Source organism: Cricetulus griseus, chromosome 7, assembly GCF_003668045.3.
Source record: "Cricetulus griseus strain 17A/GY chromosome 7, alternate assembly CriGri-PICRH-1.0, whole genome shotgun sequence".
In the NCBI taxonomy this organism is placed as follows: Eukaryota; Metazoa; Chordata; class Mammalia; order Rodentia; family Cricetidae; genus Cricetulus; species Cricetulus griseus.
In genome coordinates this window covers 48,613,102-48,640,208 of record NC_048600.1, presented here as the reverse complement: position 1 = coordinate 48,640,208, position 27,107 = coordinate 48,613,102, and the positions used below count along the sequence as shown (strand labels likewise).

The window sequence follows — 27,107 nt, the reverse complement described above, 5'->3', positions numbered from 1 at the left end:
AAGTGTATATTTCCTTTGTAAAAAGCTGCCAAACCATTTTCAAAAGTGGCTTAACATCTGTACTTACACCTACATTTTATGAAAATTTGAATTGCTCTGCACTTGATTGCTGGCCGTTGATGATCTTTTTAGTTTTATAGAGAGTCTAGTAGGTGTGTAGTGGTACCTCATTGTATTTTGTATTTATTCTTTGGCAAAGTGCCTGTCAAATCTGTTGCCATGAGGCTAGAGAAATAGCTTAGTGGACTCTGCTTCAATTCCTACAACCCACATGGCGGCTCACGACCATCTGTCTAACTCTAGCCCTGGGGAATCTGAAGCTCTCTTTTGGCTTCCATGGGCACCAAGCACACATGTGGTGCACAGACATACACACAGGCAAAGCACCCATACACATAAAATAAAATGAAAATGACTTAAAATAATCTGTTAGCAACCCCTTTTTAAAAACTGGGTTATTTCATTAGATTGAGATTTTAGAAGTTTGTATATTCTCTTCTAAGTCTAGCAGATTGTATGTTTTACAGTTGCTGAGCTCCTGCTTATTATTTTTGTTTTGTGTATCATATTTGGTGCCCTGTCTAAAGGATTTTTACCTTATTCCAAGTCAGATTTTTTCTTTACGCTTTAATAGTTTTTTTTATAGTTTTAAGATTTTCGCACACCTTTAATCCCAGTATTTAGGAGGCAAAGGCAGGTAGATCTCTGAATTTGAGGCCAGCCTGGTGTACAGAGTGAGTTCCAGGATAGCCAGGGATACACAGAGAAACCACAAAAAATACTGAACAAAACAAAACAAAAAGATTTACACTTAATGTGTGTGATCCATTTGAAGTTAATTTTTGTTTTGAGTGTGGAAACATGTCCTGTACTCCCAGCACTTGGGATGCTGAGGCAGGAGCATCACAAGCTCTGTGTAATGCATGGACGACCAGTCTGGGTTACAAAGAAAGACTGTGTCAGAAACAAAAAAATGAACAACAAAAATGCCAGGTTTTGTATATTGTATGTATATTATCTGTATGTATGTATATTTGTTGATATTACATGAAATTCAGGTTCTTCTTGTACTCATGTTTGCTTTGGAGGATCAGTTGGTTACCCAGTGTTATTTGTGGATACAAATATACTTTCTAAATGAACTTCAATCACATTGTTCTTAAAAATTAACCCACCACATGTATATGGTTCCATTTTGAGACTCTATTCTTACTAATCCATGTATCTTTTCACTACTGCCCTGTTTTAGGTACTATAGATATAATAAACTTTGAAACCAGACAGTGTGAGTGTGTTTTGGCTATTGTACTTCATTTTTTTCTTCATTTAAATTTTGCATCAGTTTTCCAGTCTCTTTATTTCATTTAAAATTATTATTATTAAGTGTGGGAGACTATATGCCTAGTACCTGTGTGCAGGTCAAAGGACAACTTCATGGAGTTGTCTCTGCCCTTCCATCTTTATAACATGGTTCCAGGTATTAAGGTCAGGTCTGCAGGCTTTGCAGTAAGCACTGTGTTGGCTGAGCTCTCTTTCTGGCTCAGTCTGTGATTTCTACAAGGAAATTCCCATTTTGATGAAAGGTTATTGAGACCATATGTTAATTTGGGAGATTGCTGAGACTGCAGCAGTGTCAAGTCTTTTAGTCAGCAGACATGGAGCATCTGCTGTTCCTTGTTTCTTCTATCAGAGCTTTGTAATTTCAGCTTTTAGATTTTGAGCATAGTCCATTAGATTTAGTTAGTATCTTTGTATTATACTCTTATTTAGCTTTATTTATTAGTTTGAGAACAGTGCCTCAGACTTAGAAGCTAGGCTTAAATTTACATCTAACTGAGACTAGCCTTAAACTCCTGATCCTTCTGACCTCATTCCTAAGTGCTCAAGTTACAGACACGTGCCCCCTACCCCCAGTTTACCATGTTTTTTAAATTGTGTGACACTGTCATTTAGTATTCCATTTCATTTCTTCTGTGCCATGGTAGAGCAGGACAACAGGTTTTATATTTTGGGTTCGTTTGTTATGATCTTGGTAAACTCACTTCTTAGTTCTAGTAGTTTCTTTTGTGTGTGGGGGGGGGCGGTCTTTTGATAATATCTGTGTGCATAATCATGTCAACTTCATATATGGGGTTTTATTTTTTACCTTCCAATCCATTTGTCTTTTATTTTTCGATTCACTGTAGCATTATTACATTCTAAAGATCCAGTGCTGTGATTAAGATGTACCACATTATAAAGGAATGTCTTCCGTGTTTCAGAGATAATTTAGATGACCCCCTGGATGATACTGCTACCGTGTTCCAGCAGCTGGAGCAGCTGTGTACAGTCAGCAGATGTGAATATGAAAAGACATGTACTCTTCTTGTACAGTTATTTGACCAGAACGCACAGAATTATCAAAAGCTCCTGCATTCAGCTTCTGCACTACCTGTTGATGTGGCAATTCAAGAAGGTCAGTCTGTGTCACACAGTTGTAAGCAGTAGGCCATAGTGAGTAGAGCCTTCAGTCATTGTCAGATTCCTGCTGTGAGCCTGGTGTGGTGGCACACGCCTTTAATCCCAGCACTAGGTTAGGGAGGTAGATCTGAGTTTGAAGCCAGTCTGTCCTGCTATAAACTAATTCTATAAGTTTCTCCGATGTCCTGAGTAAACCACTGATCTTATTAAGCTGTTGTATATTTTGGTAACTTGTCAACATGGACTCTCTGGAACAGCTGCTACTAATGATCCTCAAGCAGACAGTATGATGTCATTGTCTTTATTAGTCTGTGTCCTTCTTTTCTATGGTAGATTGGAAACTCGGACAAAGAGATCTCATCAGGTTCTACTTTTATTTGCGTATCAGTCCTCACCTTGCTTATCTGTCTGTCTGTCTGTCTATCTATCTATCTATCTATCTATCTATCTATTTATCTATCTAGTTTTTTGAGACAGGGTTTCTCAGTGTAGCTTTGGAGCCTATCCTGGCACTCACTCTGTAGACCAGGCTGGCCTCAAACTCATAGAGATCCGCCTACCTGTCTCTGGAATGCTGGGATTAAAAGCATGTGCTACCAACACCCAGCCTCTGGCTTTTTATTTTGTATTTCTGATTTTCCTTATATTTTGTCTTTAACCTTGCTGAAGGAGTGTGTGCTTATTTCATTATATCCCATTATATACTTTCAGGTATTTCAGGGAATAAAGTATTTTTCAAATTTTAAAATGCAATATAAGGATGAAAGAATTCATAACTTCTGTTGTTTTGTTAGGTTAGTATACAAAATAATGAGTTTCACTGGCATAGCCTCATGTTTGTGTTCTTAGACTTCCTTCTTATTCATTCTCTTTTCCATCTTCCCCCATGCACCCTCTGCTCCTCGATAGCTGTCTCTGCTCCCTTCCTTCCTCAAGAGAGTCACTCCTGTTTCTGTGTCTTACACATTCCATTACCTCCCTTCCCCTTCCTTCCCCTTTATGACCCCATGTCTACTTTCATGACATATGCACATGCAGTTACAAACATACCTTTTATTCTGTACTCATATGTTATACATATAAATTTAAATCTAGAGTCTCTGTATGGGACAAAATAAGCAATATTTGTTTTTTAGAGTCTCTTAAAATAATGATTTCTAGTTCCATCCATTTCCATCATATGTCATGATGTCACGTTTTTCATGGCTAGATAAAATGCCATTGTGTATATATACCATGTTTTCTTTCTTTCTTTTGTACCATGTTTTCTTTATCTATTTGTTTGTTGAAGGACATCTAGTCTGGTCTTGTACCATGTTTTCTTTATCTGTTCGTTTGTTGAAGGACATCTAGTCTGGTCTCATTTCATAGCCCTGGCAAATAGCACAGCACTAAGTGTGGAAGAACGAGTACCTCTGTGACCCTTCAGTAATATATATCTGGGCCATGTGGAGTTCTGTTTTTACTTTTTAAAAGTAACTGTACTTATTTCCATATTGGTTGCACAAGTTTTTATCCCCAACAGCAGCAAAAATATGTTCCTCTTTCCCAATTCATGTTGTCATTCGTTTTCTCCATGCTTGTCATTCTTAAAGTGGTGAATGATTTCTCAGAGTAATTTTTCGTTTTCCTGACTGCAAGGATGCTGAACACTTTCTCATGTGTCTATTGGCGATTATGTTTTTCCTTCTGACAGCGGTATGTCAGTTCATCTGCCCATGTATTGACAGAATGATATTTTTTAGTTTTTAGTTTTTGAGGCTCTTTTCTGTATTCTAGAAATTACTCCTTTGTCCACTGTGTAGCTTTCAAATATTTCCCAGTATTGTAGACTTTCCCTCACTCCACTGACTATTTCTGTCCCACTGAGGAACCCTTTTAATTTTATGTAGTCTCATAGATGTTTAAGATTAGTTCTTGTGCTATTGGAATCCTTTTCCGAAAGTTTTTGCTTATATCTATATCTTGAATCCTTTTCATATGTTTTCCTCTAGCAGTTTCAGAGTTTCAAGTATCACAAAAAGTTATTTGATCCATTCTGAGGTAAATTTTGTACACAGTGAGATACATGGACCTGATTTCCTTGTTTCCTTTTTTCCTCCACTCCCCTCCCCTGCCCTCCCCTCCCTTCCCCTCTCCCCTCCTCTCCTCCCCTCTCCCCTTACCTCTCCCCTCTCCCCTCTTCCCTCTCCCCTTCACTCTTCCCTTCCCTCTTCCCGTTTCTTCCCTTCCCTTTTCCCTTCCCTTTTCTTCTCCCTCCCTCCCTTCCTCCCTTTCTTTGGGGGGGGGCATTAGAGACAGGGTTTCTCTGTGTAGCTCTGGCTGTCCTGGAACTTACTCTGTAGACCAGGCTGGACTTGAATTCCACCTGCCTCTGCCTCCTGAGTGTTGGGATTAAAGGCTTGCACCACTATTGCCTGGCCCAAAATAGTTTTTTTTCATTTTGGGTTTTTTCATTCCTTCAGTGTTTTAAAGTATTTATTGTAAAGGTGTTAGCCCTCCTTGGTTAAAGTTATTTCTAGGTTTTATTTTTCATTAATTATTTATGTTTTTATTTTATGTGCATAGGCATTTTTTCCTACATGTGTATCTGTCAGAATTCCTGGAGCTGGAGTTACAGACATTGCTGAGATACCATGAGGGTGCTGGGAATTGAACCCTGGTCCTTTTGGAAGAGCAGCCAATGCATTTAACCACTGAGCCATGTCCAACCCCAGTTTTAGTTTTTTAAAAGCTACTATGAATGGGATTTTTAACCCCCTGTTTTTTTTTTGTGTGTGCATCATTATGTAAAAAAAGCTTCTGATTGTTTGATGTTGATTTTTGTTTTCTGCCACTTGCTGAAAGGGATTATCAAGTCTGAGTAGTCTGCAGTCAGTTTTTATGTTTGTTTCAACAATCTTCCATCTTTGAATGATTGAGACCAACTTGCCGTATGATCTGTTTAATGTGTTCTTTTAGTTTGGTTTGCAAGAATTTTATTGACAATTTTGTGTCCGTGTATTGAGGAGACTGGACTGTTTTCTTTTCTTTTGGATCCATCTGTTTGCTGGTTGAATGACTTTAGTAATATTTCTTCCTTTTTTTTCTTTTTTCTTTTTCTTTCCATATGCCCCAGTGCCAGATTGGTGTACCTGTGCTGAGTGCAGAGTGGATATTAGTTCTTCCTTAACTCTGGCTGTTTCTCCTTTGTAGATATGTGATAACCCTGCTCTTACTGTGATGTTGGACATTTGTTTGTCTGGTGACACAAAGATGGCATTTTTAGGATTTTTTTCTAGATGTACATTCTGTGTATAAATATTGGTTTGTATTATGTTATAATTTGGGTCATGTTTAACCAGCTACCTGTAAAAATCTCTGTTTAAATCTTGCAGTGTGCTGAACTCATAATGCATTGACTATTTGGTTTTATACTCATTCTTCCTATCTTACTAAACAGTTGGTGATCTAAAGTTTTGGGCTGTTTAATAGTAAATTGAAGAAGGTATCTTTAGTCTGCCAGTTCTGAAGAAAAAACAGCACTCTTCTCTCTTAGTCTCTCTCTTTTTTTTTTTTCTTTTTGTTTGTTTTTGGTTTTGTCCAGGCAGGGTTTCTCTGTGTAGCTTTGGAGCCTATCCTGGCACTCGCTGTGGAAACCAGGCTGCCACCAACGCCCGGCCTCTCATATTCTCTAACCTCTACACAGAAAGCCTTAAAAGTAGCTGGAGAAGGAGGACTTAGAGAACAGATTTACTCAATTGAAAATACTTAATGTACCCACAGCTTCCATCTTATCACTGTGTCTCAGCTACTGTGTGTTTTGTGTTGTGTGTTGAGACAGGGTCTGTGTGTTTAGCCCCACCTGTCTGGTAGTTGCTGTGTAACCCAGGCTGGCCTAGAACTCATGAGAGTCTTCCTGCCTCAACCTCCTAAGATCATAGTAATGGGCTGCCATGTCTGGCTAGCAAATTTTTTTTTTTAAAGAACCAGATTAATCAAGGACATTTTTCTAATTGATGAAAGCAGTATTATGGCCTTGAGATCCAAATAGTGATGTTAAAACCCTTGTAAGTAAATTAGAGACAAGACAAGAACAAAATTTAAGTCACTATAGAAGTAGAGTAAATAGAAAAAAAAAAGAAGTTGAGTAAATAGAATGATCAGGCTGAGTAGTTGTAGCCATATCTCAGAAAGTTTCAGCATCATGGCTTTGGGCGATTGAAGCACAGGTTGTAGAACTAAGGATGCCTTTATCACTATTTGTGAGCAGTGGTGAACCACAACAACAGCAACAGTATGGGGCCCTTGGAAAGAGACCTGCAGCCATAGTCACATGACATGATTGATGGTGGGAATAGTGACATTTGACTTTCCTGAGTGATGACAGTGGCCAAAATGCTAAGAAAAGGCAGAGATAAAGAACTAGAGAAGCATTTCATGTATTCAGGGAAGGATGGCAGTTGCTGTGTTAGTGCGGCAGACATTTGACATGTGATGGCAGCTGGAGTGAAGTTAACATGAAGAATTGACGAAATGGTCACTGAGTCCAGGAGACACAGGAAAATTGACAAGCCTACAAATGACAGCAAGGGGAGATATGGAATGGATTGATTTTCTTGTATAAAGTTGTCCTTTCCTTGTCATCTGTAAAATGTTCCCTACTGTCAGTAAATGTACATGCATAGTAAATAGAAATTTACCTTTCCATATTTTCCCTTGTCTTTATTTGCTGTGTTTAAATTTTATTTTAGAAAAACTGATCAAGTAACATGCATGCAACTTACTGTCGTTTTTATCTACAGCCTTCTACGCATCTGAACTTAGGTGGCATTTGTCAAATATGGGAAGATTTGGGCTATGCCCTCTTAAAAGTTATTTTCTTTTGCAACTGTCAGCAAGTTGTAAAGTATGGCGATCTTACTCTGTATGTGGACTATGGATAGTTAATAGTATGTGTTTAAAAGCACCATTGTACAACAGTGCATTGTCCAGTTGCCTGTAAGTTGGATGCAGCATACATTCCCATCATCTTGGATGGGATAATATAGTTAAGTAATATAAATCATAGTAAAGTTACATAGTAGGATATTATAAAGTGATAAAAATAAACTACAGGCATACTTGATGATGAATGCTAGATGTTTGGTGAAGAAAAGTAACTCAGGAAGCTGCATATAGCATGAAATCTTTTTTTGTGGTTGTATTTTGTTTGTTTTTTTTTCGAGACAGGGTTTCTCTGTAGTTTTGGAGCCTGTCCTGGAACTTGCTCTGTACACCAGGCTGCCTCCAACTCACAGAGATCCACCTGCCTCTGTCTCCCAAGTACTGGGGTTAAGGGTGTGTGCCACTACTACCCAGCTTGCATGAAATCTTTAATAAAGCATTTAAACAAGTGTGACAAATGAGAAATTAATTGTCTAGGAATATATACAAAAGTGATAAAACTGAAATGCCAAAAGAATAGTCAGCACCAGTTATAGGATCAAGGTCACCTCTAAGGTGAGCTGTAACTGACAAGTACAGGAGGGGTTTGGAAGCAAACACAACAGTGTTATTAGCCTGAGGCTTCCTAATTTTGATACATGCCTTTTATTTAGTTAACATATATTGTGTATATGATTTTTGTATGAATATCAAATATTATATTAAAATGTAGCAAGTTGGGGGTAACAAGTGACGGCTCAGTGGATAAAGGTGCTTGCCACAAGCCGTATGACCAGGGTTTGATCCCTAAAACTCACATGGGAAAAAGAGAAAACTGACTCCTGCAAGTTTTCCTCTTGTTCTGTGGTATGTGCTTGTGTGCACATGTGTGCATGTACACACGCATTCAGTTGTAAAAATCAAAATCCTATTTTTCTTCAGAAGGAAATTTAATGAAACTATAGATATGCAAAGACATGGATAGGATTAACTAAAAATGAATAATTGGTGGTGAGAGCTATATATTGAATGTATTACGTCACCCAAGTCATGATGTATACAAGTAGGACTCTTTATAGTTGGATTCTTATATAATAATATTTGAAGCTCTGGTGCATAGGCAAATTTTAATAAATATTTGTTTTCCATTCTTCTAGGCAAAAAGTCAGTGAGCAGAAATTTATCTGCTTTTTAAAGATATCTATAGTATGTTCAAAAGTAATTGCTATCATATTACAAAGAATGCCCAGCATTGCTCTAGCTTGTACATTGTGTTCAGTAGCATTCAATTTCTTTTGTGCAAACTCAACAGTTCAGTTAATGTTGAACAAAGAAAATTATATGCTTTAGTTATGTGTGCTTTAATTTAGATGCTTAATGGCTTTTAATGTTACAAAATAAGTTTATTATTATATTATGATCTCATTTGTATTATATTGTCTTGCTCTCTCATATCTGTGGTGATATGGTCATGGTTTACAAAAACAATAATCCCTAAGAAATAGGTCATTAACAGTAGTTAACGATTACTTGTGATCTATGGTAATGACTGATTTCTTTGGGATTATTGCAGTTATAAACCATAATTACAGATTATTACAGCAATAATTATTTTGTTAAGGAAAAAAATGTTCTATGCTTGAGCAGCTGCTAAAACAAGTGCCTTGAATATTTCAGAATAAAGAGAAAAATGGGAAATTATAATGAAAATTTAGTCTTATAAAATGAGATTCTAAGAGATTTATAGATATGAAACTTGTGTATCAGATATTTTCTTCTAAATTCAGTTTAGATATATGTGTTCCTATGGTTCTTTGAACTTCCTAGATACAGTTTTGTGACGAGAATAAATTTTTTGGAATGTCCTTAAGGTGTCCGGCATGATGTTTTGATGAACAGTTACGTAATGAAGTGAGTGCTGTCAGGGTTGTTACCCTGTCTACCACCTGCTTCCATAGCATTGAGTGTGTTTGTGAGAAAGCTCTGAGGACACTGAATGCCACTTGAAGTGCATGCAGTTATCTGTGTGATGGTCTTCACTGTAGTTGCCATGTGTCTTCAATCTGTAGGTGTAATCGTCCTGTGACTATAAGTTTGTACCCTTTGGCCACTTCTTCCCCTTTCTGGCCTTTGATGGGGATCTACTTTTCTTTATGTATAGCAAACTTTTTTGTTTAGAATCTGCTTATAAGTGAGAACGTGCTTTATTTTTGCCTTTGTGTCTGATTGATTTCTCAGTGTGACTTTTCACTGGTTTTTTTGTTGTTGTTGTTGAAGGCTACATTTTAAATAGAAGTTTGGGAGAACGGTTTGCTATTTATGAGAAATATAACCTCACCTTTAGCTGAATGCCAGAATTGCATCTGATAGCTTACTGATAGCACTTCATTGTTTCTCACTAACATTACCTCTAACTCATGTGCCTCAATGTCTTAGGGAAAAAGCTGCTTTTCAGTTCCCCACACCTTATAGACTGACCTTTTTTTTTTTTTTTTTTTTTTTTTTTTTTTTTTTTTTTTTTTTTTTTTTTTTTGGTTTTTCAAGACAGGGTTTCTCTGTGTAGCTTTGGAGCCTATCCTGGCACTCGCTCTGGAGACCAGGCTGGTATCGAACTCACAGAGATCCACCTGCCTCTGCCTCCCGAGTGCTGGGATTAAAGGCGTGCGCCACCAACACCCGGCTTGTTGAGATGTCTTATGTATAGCTTCATTAGTATACTGTTAGACAGTAGTGCTTTTTACATAGCATTGTAAAAATCACCCCAATTTAGGAAGACATGCCAGTAGGTTCAGTTCTCAAGCATGGAGTCTTTCTGTGCTCCCTCAACCTTTACATATTGAGGTAGACCTTCTAAAAGCTCGGCAGGGACTCAGTCAGTGTTTTCTGAATGTCTCTTCTTGGAGAATTTGTTTTCAGTCTGGAATTTTTGTTTTGTTTTATCATACAGTCAACATTGAGGGAGTCTATGTGATGAGTTATATCTAACTTTTATGATAGCAAAACTCTTTGGGAAAGTGAAAGCAATTTAAAATTTTTAAGTAATATGTGATTTCATTTTCTAGTACAGCTTCTGAAGGAAGACAGAATAAAAATGTATATGTTAGTATATTTTTATGGGTTTTTTGTGACTGTGATACAGAACCACTGTTAAAGGAGTATTATTCAACAATAATAGTAATAATAGCCAAAATAGATAGAGCGAGCACTTACAGTGCTGACTCACATGCATCGTGGAAGCAGTTAAATCACTAATGTAATAAATACCAGACACAAGACTTGCAGCTAGCCTTTGCATTTGGTGGCTGATTGTATTGCTTCCTTAGTGTGGTTTTACCCTCTCCCTGCCTTTCTTTTGAGACGGTCTCCCTATGTAGTTAATAGACCTGCATCACCATTCCCAGCAACCTCTGCTTTTCTGTCTGTCTGTCTGTCTGTCCGTCTGTCAGTCCGTCCGTCCGTCCGTCCATCCCTTCCTCCTTCCCTCTCCCCCCTTCCCTCCCTTCCTCCCTTCTTCCTTTCCTCCCTTTTTTGAAGGGGGGAGGTTTGAAACAGGGTTTCTTTGTGTAGCCCTGACTGTCCTGGAACTAGTTCTGTAGACCAGGCTGGCCTCAAATTCACAGATCTGCCTTACTCTGCTTCCCAAGTGCTGGGATTAAAGACATGTGCCACCACTGCCTAGCAACTTCTGCTTTTTTTAAAGTAAATACTTGTCATCCAATGTGGAAATATGAAAATTATATACATGGAACAACTTTTATCTGTTTTAATTAGGTTTCTTAAATAAAAGCCAAATAGCATATGGTTCATTTCACATTAATGAAAAGCCTCCATATTAAGTCTTAAAGCAGTACTAGTTAGTATATAGTGTCAAATTTAGTCTTGCAATCTCAGCACTAAGGAGGTTGAGGCAGAATATTGTGAATTTGAGGCCAGCCTGATTTACATACATAATGTGTTCAAAGTTTGCCTAGTTATGTAGTAAGACCTTATCTCCCACAACATCAACAACCCCCATGCCTCCAAGAAATAGGGACATAGTTCAGTAGCAGAGCATTTGCCTAGCTTACTTTTAAAAAGAACAACAGTAGTAATTATTATTTAAATAATATTTAAATATCTAAAATGATAAAGTGTAAGGGAGGTAATTGGTCATTATTACTCCTAAATTTATGTTGCTTTGAGACATAGTGTTATTTGCAATGGGAGTGGGGCATACAAGGTCTTGCTGTGTAACCTGATCTGGGTCCTAAACTCAAGGTAGTATTTCTACCTCAGTGTTCTTGGGACTGTAGGCAAGTGCCACTGTGCTTGACTTATAGTAGAATATTTAAAAATAGTAACTCCATTAGGGCAGATAAAATGTTACATTCAATAAAATTATACTTACAGTATTTTAGAATTACACTTATTTTAGAAGTGATTAATACAATTCATACACAATGCAACTGTTAGTCTATTTATTGGTTGGAATCACTATAAGATCCTCATGATTGCTAGGATTCTAAGGCACATCTGATTCTTGTTATTTGGTGATAATAGTCTGTATAATCAGAACACCATATTCACAAATATCAAATTAATGTTCCTATTGTTCCTGTTGAGCTGTAGCATTCCCATCAGACATATAACCATTGTTTCATGTGTAAGTCTTTATAAGGGCTTTTGATTTAAATGTATTGTTAGTTCATTAACATTAAACTCAAAGCCAACACCCCTATTAACTCATACCTGAATACAGCTTATCTAACTCATAACAAATTATATAGAAGGCACATGTCTTAGTTACTTTTCTATTGCCATGAAAAAAAAAAAAATTCCATGGCCAAGGCAACTTGGAGAAGGAAGCATTTAATTGGATCTTACAGTTCCAGGGGGCTAGGAGTTCATCACCATCATGGCCATAGCATGTCAGCAGGCATGGTGTTGGAGTGGCAACTGAGAATTCATATTCCCATTCACAAACAGAAAGCAAAGACATAGTGGGAGTGGCAGGAAGCTTTTGAAACCTTAAGCCCACCCCCACCCCACCCCCAGTGACACACTTCCTTGTCCTTCCCAAATGGCCACCAACTGGGGACCAAGTATTCAAGTGCTTGAGACTTAAGTGTATCATCTCATTCAAACCAGTAGAGTACATAATGCCCCTGGCCACACACCCCATTTAGGAATACTACATAGCACTTCAGTATGACAGCTGGGCTATCTCAAAGATTGAAATCACTAATGGTATATATAAAATGGGGGAAAAAAACAATAGCAATAAAGAGACCAAAAAGAAATTCTGGTTAGTGCTGAAACAAGGCAAGACGGTCACATTGCTCAACAGGAGCTGGAATTGGGTAGACCAATCAACTCAGCCTTAATGTTCTGCACATATATGTGAATTATTTGAGTACCAATTTAGGGTTACAGGTAAGTTTTAACAAAAAGGTAAATTTTAAAAAATCAGGAATTCCCTGGGTAGTGATGACAAGGGTCAACCTTGTCTACAGAGCCAGTTCTGGGACAGCCAGGGCTATACAGAGAAACCCTGTCTCAGAAATAAATGAATAAATAAATAGGGAATCTACAAATAAGAATTAATTGTAGCACATCTTATGTAGAATATACAACTTAAATAAGAAATTTAATTAGTTTATTTTTAGTAAGTTGCTAATGTTAAACTGATAAAACATGCCAGGCTATGTTTTAAATTGTGGAGTTGATTAGGAAATCAAATAGGCAATAGTACCTGTTGTCATGAAGATTATAGCCTGTTAGAGTTGCAGACAATAATTAAGAGCAGCTGTATAAGATATGTAATATGTTAGAAGTCCTTATGTGTTAAAATAGAAAGCAGTGAAGCAGAGGGGGACTGTGTTCTACTTATTTGTTGCCAAAGCTTAGTGATTTATTAATTAACAATTGCTTTATTATCTCAATTTTGGGCTTTTTAGCCATTGTAGTTAGCTGATAGCTGGGACTGAGTTCCTGTATTCCTCTTTCTCATCTATTCTGGTGTCTGTGCTAGAATTCTTGAACCGAAACATAAGAGGCCAAGTAACTCTCAGAAGGATACATGGTTATAAATGTTCATGATTTTGGGTTAGGCATATCTTTCTTAGCAAGCATCCCCAAACAGACAATAACAGTAATAGGTAGTTGGAGTATATCAGAAGAACACCATCAAGAAGGTGAAAATAAAACCTACAAAAAATACAGTGAAGAACTTTTAAAACTCAATAATAGTGACAAATCTTGAAAATAGATAAAGAATTTAAATAGACTTTTCTCCACACAAGGCATAAAAGTAGCCAGTTAACACATGAAAATATGCCAAAAACCATTAGTGATGAGGGAAGGCATCTCACACCCACTAGGATAGATGTAAAGAGAAACAAAAAACCAAAAATTACAAGTGTTAGTAACAACATTTGTGGAACATAGGACTTCACCCTTCATTAGTAGGATTGCTATATGGTGCAGCTTGATGAAAACAATGTGAGAGATTCTCAGTACGATAGAGGCTCCAGATGACAAAGTAGTCCACTCCTATGTGGAGATGTGCGGGCAAGCATTTACACAGTGTATACAGTGTCCATCACAGTATTCTATATTTGCTAGGACATGAAAATAATTCCAACATCCAGCAACTGAAGGAGTATATAAAATGTGACCTCTCCAAACAATGGCATGCTTTTTGTTCCTTCAGAGAGGAGATGTCACTACCACTCCTAGCTCTATCAAGTGTAATTTTAGCACACTTAATCATTGTTAAATTTAATTTTGGAAATAGGAAAACACTTAAAAATTTTGTAGTATTGGCTGCATAACCCTGTGAATTTAGTCATTAAGACTGAGTTGTATGGTATATGAGTTTTTGTTTCAGCAGACCTGTTAAAATGTAGTACTTGATGGGTTAGGTGATCCCCAGTAGAACACAGATTGTCATGGTTATAAGATATGTCTTTATCAATATTGAAATTGGCAACTATTATGATAAAATATTGTTGGGAAAACTGTCAGTGAGCCTGGGTCCAGTTCTTAAAATAAGGAGAAATAATCTGCAGGAAAGTATATAAGTACATCAACAAAGAGTATTCATAATTTGTTGATGTTAGATGTAAGGATGAGTATTTTTATGATAAAAAGAGTATCCTAGAAGGAGATATGAGGATCATGAATACTTACTCCATATTCAAGTTGCAAGATTCAAGAAGCTTGGTAGAAAAAGCCACACTAACTGTTAGCATGCTTTTCAGGGGAGCTATATATAGTGTAGACTTTCTGTTGATCTGGAAACACTTTGGAAGCACAGACATGAACCCAAATTCTTCCATGGGCTTTGTGCTGGTATCTTTCTTCATACACGCTGTGGAACTTGTCTTGTTTTGTGATGTATTCCTTGATCATATTAGTTCTTCATCTTTAACTCTTTCCTGTTGTTAACGGATATGCCACAAAATTAACAGTTTCTGGTTTGTTCAAGTTTTTGTGATAGACAAAAGAGTGCATATTTGCTAAAATGAATTTATTTATAGGATGTTTGTTATTGAAGCAGGTTGAGGATCCCCTGCTCTTCCAAGGCACTAGTTTGTTGATTACTGCAGTATAATCATGAATGTTAACATCTGCAGGAAAGATTTTGTTGAAAATGTATTTGTCCTACCAAGTCCTTTAACAAGCACAGGACTTTTCTTAACTATTCAACAAATTTAGGCAAACACAGAGGTCACAGGAATACCCTTGTTTATTTAAAGATCTGCTTACTTTTATGTATGTGAGTATTTTGCTTACATACAAATATTTGCACCATGTGCATGCCTGGTGCCTACAGAGATCAGAAGTGGGCATTGCATCCTCTGGAGCTAGAGTTACAGAGAGTTGTGAGACACCACCCAGTTGTGGGTGCCTTATCTTTGAAAACTCAGCTTTCAAAAATGACACAAGATTTCTTTGTGGAATGACATTTTTGTGTTGTTAAATATTCCTACAGATCTCAAAAGTTTTTAGAGAATCTAGTACTAGTACTGGTAAATCCAGAGACATAACATAATACTCCCTAAAAATCATTTATCTAATAATTTCATTCCTAAAGTTATTAATTTTGGCTTTTCTAAAATAAAATTTGTGAAAACTATAGATATTTCCACTCTGGTGGGTTGCTGTGTGTGTGTGTGTGTGTGTGTGTGTGTGTGTGTGTGTGTGTGTGTGTGGTGTGTGTGTGTGTTGATCATGTGTTCATTTGTGTGTATGCACATGTGTATATTTATGTGGAAACCATAGTCCAACCTCAAATGCTTTTCCTTCTGTGCTGTTTGCTGTTTTTTGAGTCAGGCTCTCTCACTAACCAGCCAGCAACTTAACACATAGGCTAGACTGCTGACTGGACAGGGAGCCCCAGCAGTCTGCCTGTCTCTGCTTCCTGGTGCTTGGCTTTTAAGTGGGTGCCACCACACCCATTTTATTTTATGTGGGTTCTGAAGACCAAACTCGGGTGCTTATGAAGCAGACATCTCACTAAGTTAACTCCCTAGCTCTTTGTTCCATTACTTAAATCTGTGTAATCTTTGATGTTTTTAGCTATTTCGACAACCCAATAATCGGTGAAGTACATAAAAAAAAAAATCTGGATTTTACCTATGGAAAGCCTCAACATCCAGGGGGAGCAGAAAGGATATGTGATAGATAGGGTTTTAGTTGGGGGGATGGTGGTAGGGGAGGACGGGTGGGAGAAGGGAACTGGGATTGTCATGTAAATCAATCCTGTTTCTAATACAAATAAAAAATTTTGAAAAAAATAAAACAACTAGTGACAGAAAAAAAAATCTGGATTTTAAAATATTTTTAAAAACCTAAAAAGAATAAATTCACTATCTGTAGTGTGACAAGCAAAATAGTTTCAAATGAAAATGGGTAGACAGACACCATCATAAAATTGACCATTCAGAACAGAGGTTGTCATTGGTGATAAGAGGATTTGTTGTTGTGTGTAGTCTTCACATGTGCCCCAGAGTGACCTAGAAATTCCTGTGGAGTAAGCTCAAATTTACTGTCCTTATGCCTCACACTTTCAAGTCCTGTGTATACTATCATATCCAGCCCACAATAATACTTTTTTTTTTTGCTGGGGGTGGGGTGGGGGGCTGTGGGAGGGAGTGAGCAAAATGTCAATGTACAGCCCAGGCTAGCCTGCAATTCATGGACACCCTGCTGTCCTCTTGTTCTAGCACCCCACCTCTCCTCAGTGCTCAATTACCACCATGTACCACTGTGACCACAATTAGCGTGCTTTTGGCTGGAGAACAGGACTGGTCATACAATACATTTAGGGTCTTATTATCAAGCTTAATTTCCTTTTTGTTTGTTTTTTGAGACTGAGTCTCTGTAACTGCTACCCTGTAGACCAGGCTGGTCTCAACTCAAAAATCCACCTGCCTTTGCCTCCCTACTGCTGGTTTTAAAGGTGTGTATCACCATGACCAGATCTATTAAGTTTAACTTTAATCACATCTTACTTTTCTCCATTTGCAAATGAAAACCTAATGGTAAGTAACTCATAAAATTGAAACAGATTGGTAGAACTGGGATTCATATATATACTTTTTTCCTTATGGGAAGACCTGCTAGTAAACATGAAACCCAATGTTCTACTGTGTGTTGAAAACTGACTTCATAATAGTTAATTATTTATTTAAAAGAATATATGATTTTGCTCAGTTAGGAATTTTTCTGGAAAATAAGCTTATCTATACAAACACTTGTCACCTTTCTTCTTTCTTGTTGTAAGGACGCCTTGCATGGCTGATATACTTAGTTGGCACCGTTGTGGGAGGGAGATTAACATACACCAGCACAGATGAACATGATGCTATGGATGGAGAATTATCTTGCCGGTGAGTAACAGTTATTTACTACACAGTTAAGAAATTTCGCCTTTGAATTAGCTTTACATGGCCTAGTATAAAATGATGCCCTTGGTCTCTGGGTATTAGTTCCCTTTTTACTTGTAAGAAAATCAGTGCACAGAGATTATTTTGATTCTTCAATAAATAGGCTCAAATTTACTTGATTTTTACCCCCTAGTGCTCCTGATCATAGCCTTAATAAGCTATTGGATGATGTTTGTTTATTTATTTATTTATTTATTTTGTTTTTTTGAGACAGATTTTCTCTGTGTTGCCTCAGAGGCTGTCCTGGAACTCGCTCTGTAGACCAGGCTGGGCTCGAACTCACAGAGATCTGCCTGCCTCTGCCTCCTATGTGCTGGGATTGAAGGTGTGCACCACCAATGCCCTGCTTTATTGGATTATTCTTAACACTTTGCTAAACTGAGGGAAGTTCCTGTGAATAATGTGAACAGCCTGCTCTTCCACAGATCTTGATCAAATATCATATTTCCTGTTTTGTTTTGGTGAATGCTTAAAATTCTAATGAAAATAATACATGAATTTTCAGAGTACTATTATCAGTTTCATAAAGACCCTTTGAGTATTGTTTTGTAACAAGAAAAATGGGAATATTATCTAATTTGGAGCTGTTAAAAGATTCAAATGAGGCAGAGGCAGGCAGATCTCTGTGAGTTCAAGACCAGCCTGGTCTACAGAGTGAATTCCAGGACAGCCTCCAAGTCCACAGAGAAACCCTGTCTCGAAAAATGAAAAAAAAAAAAAAAAAAGAAAAAAAAAAACAAACCAAAAACAAATAAAAACAAAAAGCCAAAAAATAAAACAACAACAAAAAAGATTCAAATGAGAGATGGTGACATCCACAGGCTTTGGGTTTGGAAGATAAATTGGTATATTTGAGTATCATATCAAGTATTTGAGATACTAAGTATTTCAGATTTCAGGGGTTTCTAGATTATAAAACATTTGCTAGTTGTGTTGGAATTCAGTTTCAGATTTTAAAGCAGTGTGGATTTTAGGTTTTCAGATTAAGGACACTGAACAAGTGTAGTGCTTATAAGGAATCTTTAAAATGCTCTATAGACATATTGATGATCTATTCAACTTCAAGAAATTAACTATAATGAAATTCTTTCAATCTATAAAGACCATTGTTTATTTGAAGGCAATTTATAATAAAAATTGAAAAGCAACATAAAATTTTAAAATCAACTTTAAATTATGGTACAGTCTAAGTTACTTAATTTTTAAATTAAATGTTCACAAATTGTGTTTAATTTAAACAGGTATGTGTGTGTAATACATCAATGTTTACCAGGCACTGTTCTAAGCATTAGAACAATTAGCTCATTTGAATCTTATGCTAGCTGATCCACAAGCTTCTGGGATCTGCCTGTCATTGCCCTGTAGTAAGTATGTGGCTAACCCTGTATTTCCAGTGTTCTCAATGACTATAGAACACTGCCAGGCATAATGAGAACCAACATACAGTTGCGTATTACTGAGGAACTTCATAGGAATTTCCCCTAGGCTCATGCAACCAGTCTTCCTCACAATTGTGGTAGGGTTTACTAAGGACAAGCAACATGTCTGTTGTCTTCTCTCCATGTCCTGTTTCTTCTTGGTTGAAGTCTATACCTGGGGTCTTGAACTTCTCTCGACTCCTCAGTGTGCTAAATGGGGAGCTGGAGAAATCAGAGCTTTCTGTTGATCTGACCTTGTTGAGTTGCCTGAGGATACAATGAGTTTTGACTTTTGTTTCCCTGGTGTGGAGTTGTAACTTTAGGAATTATGTGAATTTTGGGGGCTTTCTGGGGCTTCAAGAGAAGTAGAGGATAAAGTGGGTATATGCTAAGATTTGCATCTTGCTTGTGAACAACAAAGATACTACAATTGCAAAATGATACTTAATTTGCAGAAGTTCCCATAATTGGAAGCAGAACACCATTGTCTCTATATAGTAGGAATTTGGATATCTACTCTTCAACTCTGACTACCCTATCCAAATAGTCCGTATCCTACTTTAGCTTTCCTTGGAAATCTTACTCCCTCTACTTGGTTTGTGCATTGTACTAAAGTAATGGGAGGAGTAAATGTAACACTTTTGTTCATTGATGTCTTCTTATATTTGGCAACCCAAGATAGTGTAGGATTGTCTCTAACTCACTGGGCAACTGAGTGGTCGGAGATTAGATATATGAAGACTTAGGGCTAAAGAAGGTAGAAGACAGGAATTTAATTCTAGTTATTGAATTGTAGATACATAACAGGGTGAAAAATTCTCATGAAACAATTTTGTAGAGCTTTGAAAGGTAGAAGAAAAGAATTACTGAAACGAGAAACTGTGAGCAATGCTGAGAGTTCACTGGAATTGCAGGCATGTCTTCTGGCATTGGCATTAAGCCACAAATGTACACAATATCTTTTATCAGTAAATTGACCATCATTGTCGGCTATCCTTTGCCCATTTGCAATTATTGGCAAGTGTTGCTGCTGATAATTTCCTTTGACTATAGTCCTCCAAGCTAAAGGCTTTACTGCTCTGCATTTTTACACTCCTTTTGCTGACAGTTCTCTCCTCAAAATAAAGGTGACCCCTGTTCATTTCATGCTTTGGGTTTTTTTGTTTTGTTTTGTTTTTGGATGTATTTTTGTTGTTTTTATCAACATGACTTACCAGACTCTACCTAACCTGATTTGGCAAGTGGCTGCGTGCCTACCAGCCTCTTCCTCCATCTCTCCCCTTCCCTCCCCTATTCCCTCTCTCCCTTCTTTCAGGGTTTCTCTATGTAACTCTAGACCAGGCTGACCTTGAACTCACAAAGATCTGCCTTCCTCTGCCTCCCAAGTGCTGGGATTAAAGGCATGTGCCACCATTCCTGACTCTTACCTTTCTTTTTATGTTTGTCTCTTGCCAATGATTGTTGCATGCCTATATTGAACATTTTTAAAAATTTTTTAAACTTTTATTTTGCATATGGGTGTTTTGCCTACACATATGTCTATGCATCATGTTCATGTCTGGTGCCTGTGGAGAGACCAGAAGGTGGCTGGTTTATTTTTCTGGGACTTACAGGCCATGTGGATGCTAAAAATTGAACCTAGCTCCTCTGGAAGATAAGTTAGTTACTGAGCCATCTCTCCAGCCTCCATTTGAAAATTCTTAAACTAGCAAATTTTTTATTTTATTTAGAAACAGTCATTTTTATATATCAGTCCCCTTCCTGTTCCCTCTCCCTCCCATCCTCCCATGCTCCCTACCAACCCCCCTCCCCACCCGCACCCCAAGCACGGTGAGGCCTTCCATGGGGGAATCATCACAGTCCGGCACATCATTTGGGGGAGGACCTAGGCCCCTCCTCCGTGTATCCCTCTATGGTGTATCCGGCCTGTAGTATCCCTCTATAGGGAATGGGCTCCCAAAGTCCATTTGTGTACTAGGGATAAATACTGCTTCCACTGTTAGAGGTCCCAGAGACTGCCCAGGCCTCCTAACTGGCACCCACATTCAGAGGGCTAGGTTCAGTCCAATGCTGGTTCTCCAGCTTTACTACTGGGATCTGTATGCTCTCACTAGGTCAGGTCAGCTGGTTCTATAGGTTTCTCCAGCACCGTCTTGACTGCTTTGACCATCCCTCCTCCCTCTCTACAACTGGATTCCATGAGTATTGCTCAGTGCTTTGCTGTGGGTGTCTGCTTCTGCTTCCATCAGCTACGAGATGAAGGCTCTAGTATGGCAATTAAGGTAGTTATCAATCTCATTATAGGGGAAGGGCATCAAAGGCAGCCACTACTGCCTAGATTCTTAGTTGGGGTCATGTTTGTGGATCTCTGAACATTTCCCTAGTGCCAGATTTAAACCTATACTGATTTCCTCTATTAGGGTATCTCTTTTCTTGCTCTCCTCTATTCTTCCCCTGTCTCAGTCTTCCTGATCCCTCTTGTTCTCCTCCCCCCTCCTCTTCTCCCCTTCTCTTTTTCCTATCGCCCCCCCAGTGCTCCCAGTTTGCTCAGGAGTTCTTGTCCCTTTCCCCTTCTTCAGGTGACCATGTATTTTTCTTTTAGGGTCCTCCTTGTTTCCTAGTTTCTCTGGAGGTGTGGCTTGTAGACTGGTAATCCTTTGCTCTATGTCTAATATCCATATGTGAGTGAGTACATACCATGCTTGTCTTTCTGTGACTAGGTTACCTCACTCAGGATGGTTTCTTACAGTTCCATCCATTTGCCTTCGAATTTCAAGATTTCATTGAAACTGGCAAATTTTTTTGTTTTCTTTCTAAATGTCTATGTCCCCTTTTTATATTTTCTCCTTACACTATTATATTCCAGGATACTAGGAATCCTTGTTAATTTCTTATACAACTTGGCATTCATTATTCTATGTGTTAATTGTATTATTTGTGAATTTCTGTAGAATGGGGTTATATCTTTCTTATTTTTGTATTCTAAATACCTAATACATATTTGACATAGTTTTTGTTGTTTTAATAAATACTCATTAAATTAGGTTTCCAAGGAATCCAAAATCCATTTCTTTGTATTTGGAACTATGTGTTTATAACCTGGATGTAAATTTTTAATGAAGGCCTGGTGTGATAGTGTATACCTTTAATCCCAGCACTTAAGGCAGAGACAGGTGAATCTCTGTGAGTTCCAGACCATTCTATATAATGAGTTCCAGGCCAGCCAGGGCTACAGAGTAAGACCCTATCTCAATAAAGCAAACAACCAAAAATTTATTTAATGAAATAAGTTACTTAATGAAGTTATTTGAACTTGAATTCTTCCATACATTTTATTAAAATTAATTTAAAATGTAGGACTGTAAGTTGAATATGGGGATGAATATTACATGTATCTTTGTGTAGATATATATGTATATATCTACATATATATACACACATATGTAATGTGTTTTTACATAACCAATTATGTTGCATACATAAAATGAACAAGATGGATCAGGGCTAGGCAAGGCCTCAATCATTTCATCTCATTAAAAAAAAATCATAGTTTACTAGTCTGGGCTTGGTGGTAATCATTTATAGTCCTTACACTTGTGAGGCTGAAGTAAGATTGCTATGAGTACAGCTTAGGCTATACAGGGGAACCCTGCTTCAACCACACCAAACCAAGTATTACTCCCTCCTCCACTGACAAGATGTATTGAATGTGTTACTGCAAGCTACTTAACTATCTTCCACTAGGAAATTTTCATAAAAATATGTAATGTTCAAGGATGTCTTCATTGAAAATGCAAGGCTGAGAATTATATACTATATAGAAATAAGAGTTAAGAAATTTGCCCTAATCTTCCATTCACTTATAATTTACTGATAATATTTTTAAATAATAATCAGTTGAAAATTTATCATTTTTGTGACAACTAATAATAGTTAATAATAGTTTGGTATTGAAAATGGTTGAAATGAGCCTGATAGTGCAATTCTATAGTCCCAGCTACTCAAAAAGGAGGCCTACTTAGCCTACAGATTGAATTCAGACCAGTTTGTGCAACTTAATGACTGTGTTTCAAAATGAGAAGCAAATAAAGAGGGTATAAATTGTGGAATGCTTGTCTGGTATGTACAAGGACCTAGGTTCAATCTCCATTACCACATCTTATGCACACAAAGCTTGATTTTCTTTTTCTTCTTTTAAAAATATTTGTTTATTCATTATGTGTACAATCTTCTGCTTGCATGTACACCTGCACACCAGAAGAGGGCACCAGATCTCATTACAGATGGTTGCTGGGAATTGAACTCAGGTCCTCTGGAAGAGCAGTCAGTGCTCTTAACCTCTGAGCCATCTCTCCAGTCCCACAGCTTGATTTTCTTAAAAAAAATTTGTCAATATTTTCATATGTTCTAGGTAAAATTTTAATGATTCAGTAATAGTTACTGAATGTAACTTCACAGACCTGATTCTTAATTTTAAAGAATTGAGTCATGATTTTGAATTATTTAGAAATACAAAGTAAAGAACATAACTATACATTTTATATCCTTTTACTAAAAGTACAAGAATATTTATTTTTATGTCTGTATATATATTCATATGTCATATATCTGTATATAACCTTTAGTGGATATGCTCACCTGTAGGAAGTTTATATTAATAGCTAAACACTAGGAGGATCTAGACCAGTTGTTTCTTACAGAGGTAGGATTTCAGATGATTTAAATAGCATTTTTTGGACATGCTTTTGTATTTTTTCACTTTTTAGAGTGACTATACGTTTGTAGTAAATACCTCAATATTGTTTCTTTGAGAATTTGTATTAAAGCTTTTTTTTTCTTCTTCTTCATGGAAAGCGTTTTTCAGCTTATATCTTTAATGGATGCCAGATTGCCTCGCTGCACCAATGAAAAAATAGAGCTTGCAATTCTCTGGTTTTTGGATCAGTTTCGTAAAACATATGTTGGTGATCAGCTTCAAAGAACATCAAAGGTAGGTTTTTACTATCAAAAAACTTTATTGTGTTATTGGGGATGAAGATGGGTCTGTACACATAACAGGTAGGAGTTGAGTGGTAGATACATCTTGTGACTCCCTACCTCAGACATGTAATTGATAGCTGAACTCATCTGTTGAATTGGTATTAAAGCACAATGCAAAATTAGTTTATTTGTTTTACACATATATTTTTCCTAAATGAGTATTTTATGTGGACAGTCATTAAATACTTTGGATTAAAAAATACTTTAATAGATAATATCTTTTATATTTCAAGGTTAGAAACAAGATTTGCTGTTTTAATAGTTCTGAGGTTTGTGAGTGGGGGTCTGACATTTAAGTCATTTCCTATATATTCCAGTCATTCCTTGACAGTTTTACATGCTAAATCTTGTGGACTAGGGGAATTTAGATATATACTAAACAGACAGCAGCTAAATCCCCATAATGTTGGGAGACTTATAATGTGAAAATTGAAAGGGCAGCATCAGCAAGTTTTAAATAAATTGATTTAGAAACATAATAAAAGATTATTGAGGGTGTTTGTGTGAGTCCTAAGGGAATACTGAGGAGTATACATGTCCTTATATATTTGTGAATTCTATATCCACGGGTTCAACCAAGTACACTGAAAACAACATTGCATTTGTGTTAAACATGTTTTGACTGTTTTCCTTGTCAATCTTTCCTAAAAACATGTTGAAATTACTGTAACACTTGTATATATTGCATATAATCTAGAGAATATTTAAAATATCAGGGAAGATCTGTGTAGGTTATATGCAAATACTACAAAATATTATCTAGTAGTTGTAAAACATTATGTGACTCTAAGATTATTTCATGGAGTTAGGAACATAGTACGAGGTAAAGCACTTGCTTAGCACACATAAAACCGTGGTTCAACCTGCTGAACTGGGCGTGGGAGAGAAAGGGAGGGGAGGAGACAGAGAAAGACAGACAGACAAATTATGATAACATTTCAGGTAAATTTTCTTTACCTTTTAAGGAAGGATGCAATTTGATGTTTTCTTGCTTGAATGTATATGGCATTTTATTTACATTTAGAAATTTTATTGGAATTTAGCTACTGTCAAATGACATTTTTAAAAAAAGTAACTGTTTAAGGTAGTCACTAAGATAAAATATATGCAGGACATTCCATCTCAGGTCTAGGTGTATTCCTTGAAGATCAAATGTAAAGCAGATTTTGGTAATTGTCTCATGTAATGTCTCCAAAGAAATTTACTTTTGGTTTTGGAACAGTCGATACTAATAAAACATTACTGCTATCAGGTTTATTTGGTTTAAATCCTGTCAGACACATATAGTGTGGAGAGGGAAAACTTTCTGGTTATTCTCTTTAAAGTGCTTGCGAAAAAATGTAAAAGAGACTAATAGTTTTAGAAAGGTGAGATTTGGGCTTTCTTTAAAGTTTGTGTTTGAAATATAAAACTTACACATATATGTATATATGTGTATGCATACACACGTATACATAAGCTTTTAATGTAAAGTCCTCATGAAAAAAGTGAGTGAAAGATTAATTTTGTTTGCGTATTAGGAAAATATTGACATACCATCAGACTGGTAAAAGGAAGCACTGCTTCTTTTCATTTATTATTTTTGGTGCCTTCACTTTAATCTGTTTATCAGAGTATTTAGTCAGTTTCTGAGAAAAACAACTTCAAGAATATTTGGGCTTGTAGGTGCAGAGGTTTCAGTTTGTTCACACTGAGCCACTTTTTTGGGTCTGTGGTGAGGAACATTGGCAACAAGGGGGCCCAGTAGAGCTACTCATTTTAGGTAAAGTCCAGCACAAGCTGTCCCTTTCAGAGAATCCCCACTTCCAAACCTACTCTTCCAACCAGACCTTAACTTCTAATAGTGTATTCAGCTATGAATTAATAATGTATTAATCCATTGTAAAGTTAGAAGCCTGTATGATCCAATATCTCTCAAAAGGCTATCAGCTGTCAATCAAGGTTTCATGTGGAAGCCTTAGAGAGACGACTCAAACCATTAAGTTCCTCTTGACTACTGCCAAAGTGAAGCAGACCTTCCCTCATTGAAGTGTGTCTGGCTTGTCTGCTGATGGGTCTGGGTGGAGTTCTCAGTTTACGGCTTGTTCTTTTCAGAATTGTTTGCACTGTCACTCTAAAGACCAGTGTTGCTAATGCAACAGAGCTTATGACATTTCCTAAGTACTATATGTGACCAGTCCTCGATTTTCCTGCCTTTTGCAGCTGAATCCAACCAATCGTAGATCAGAAATATTCAGAACAGAGCTGGTAGACATGCTTGATGAGCAAGCATAATGACCTGATTTTTGATCCCCATCACCTCTGTAAGAGCTGAGTAGGGCCACATAAGCCTGTAACCCTAATAATGTAGTAAGCTTCTAAGACAGAGACAGGTAGTTCTTGGGAGCTTGCTGACCATTCAGGTCAAAATGGGCAGGCAGCTCCAGGTTCCCCCACTCTGTCTCAGAAAAGTGGATGGATAGATAGTGCCTTGTTTTTAAAAAGTTCCACTTATCACATCAGATGTCATATATCGCCGTCTTAACTACTGAGCAATTTCTCCAGTCTGGAGCTTGACAGTTTTCCAAAATGTTTTTGAGAATAAATAGTGTAGATACCAAGGTGGATTCACCAAAGAGTTATAAATGATACATGTGTTAGAACTATGTGCTGTTCCAGGAGGTGGTGGCACATGCTTTTAATCCCAGCACCCAGGAGGCAGAGAGGCAGGAGGATCTCTGTGAGTTTGAGGCCAGTCTGGTCCACAGAGCAAGTTCCAGGACAGCCAGGGAGGTTACACAGAGAAACCCTGTCTCAAAAAAAAACAATACAAAACAAATGAACCAAAAAAGAACCATGTCATGTGAGTGAAAAAGAAGCTGTAAATCAAGCTGGTCATTATTGATCAGTTAGCCTCCCTTAGATTCTTTGTTCAGAGCCTGACAAGGATTATCTAATTAATTCTCATATAACTAGTATAGAAATAGTTCCTTTGTTAGCAGTTTTCATTTTATAAACAAGAAAACGGAGGCTTTGAATGTTTGAATAAATGTGTTTCTGTGTTTTGCATCTGTGTTTGATTGGATGCCTTATCCCATGCCTGTGCTGCCATCGACTTTGCCTAGCCTATAGTCTGTGCTGCCATCGACTTTGCCTAGCCTATAGTGAGCCTGTTCATTGGGACATTAACCAGGTTCTTCCATACAGGACCTCTACTGTAAAAGCCTCTTTTGCTTTCTAATATTCAGGAAGAATAACACTGGGCCCAGACTGTTTGTTTCCATTGTAGTTCTTGTATCTGTTCTGCCTCCTGATTTTGCTGGTTTTATTTTCTATGTATCTGTTATCCACCCTTTTCTCCTGCCTCTTTCCT

At 37.2% G+C, this 27,107-nt stretch overlaps 1 protein-coding gene across 4 annotated transcripts in view; it reads left to right on the top strand.

Annotated features, from left to right (window-relative positions):
* The window catches only part of LOC100762081 (ran-binding protein 17), a 276,621-nt gene that overhangs the window by 38,469 nt on the left and 211,045 nt on the right, over window positions 1-27,107 (top strand). For all 4 annotated transcript variants that reach the window (XM_027425205.2, XM_027425204.2, XM_027425203.2 and 1 more), the window contains 3 exons: window positions 2,262-2,455; window positions 17,135-17,240; window positions 23,570-23,705. In XM_027425205.2, the coding sequence (XP_027281006.1) occupies window positions 2,262-2,455; window positions 17,135-17,240; window positions 23,570-23,705 (436 nt within the window). The remainder of the gene's footprint in view (window positions 1-2,261; window positions 2,456-17,134; window positions 17,241-23,569; window positions 23,706-27,107) is intronic.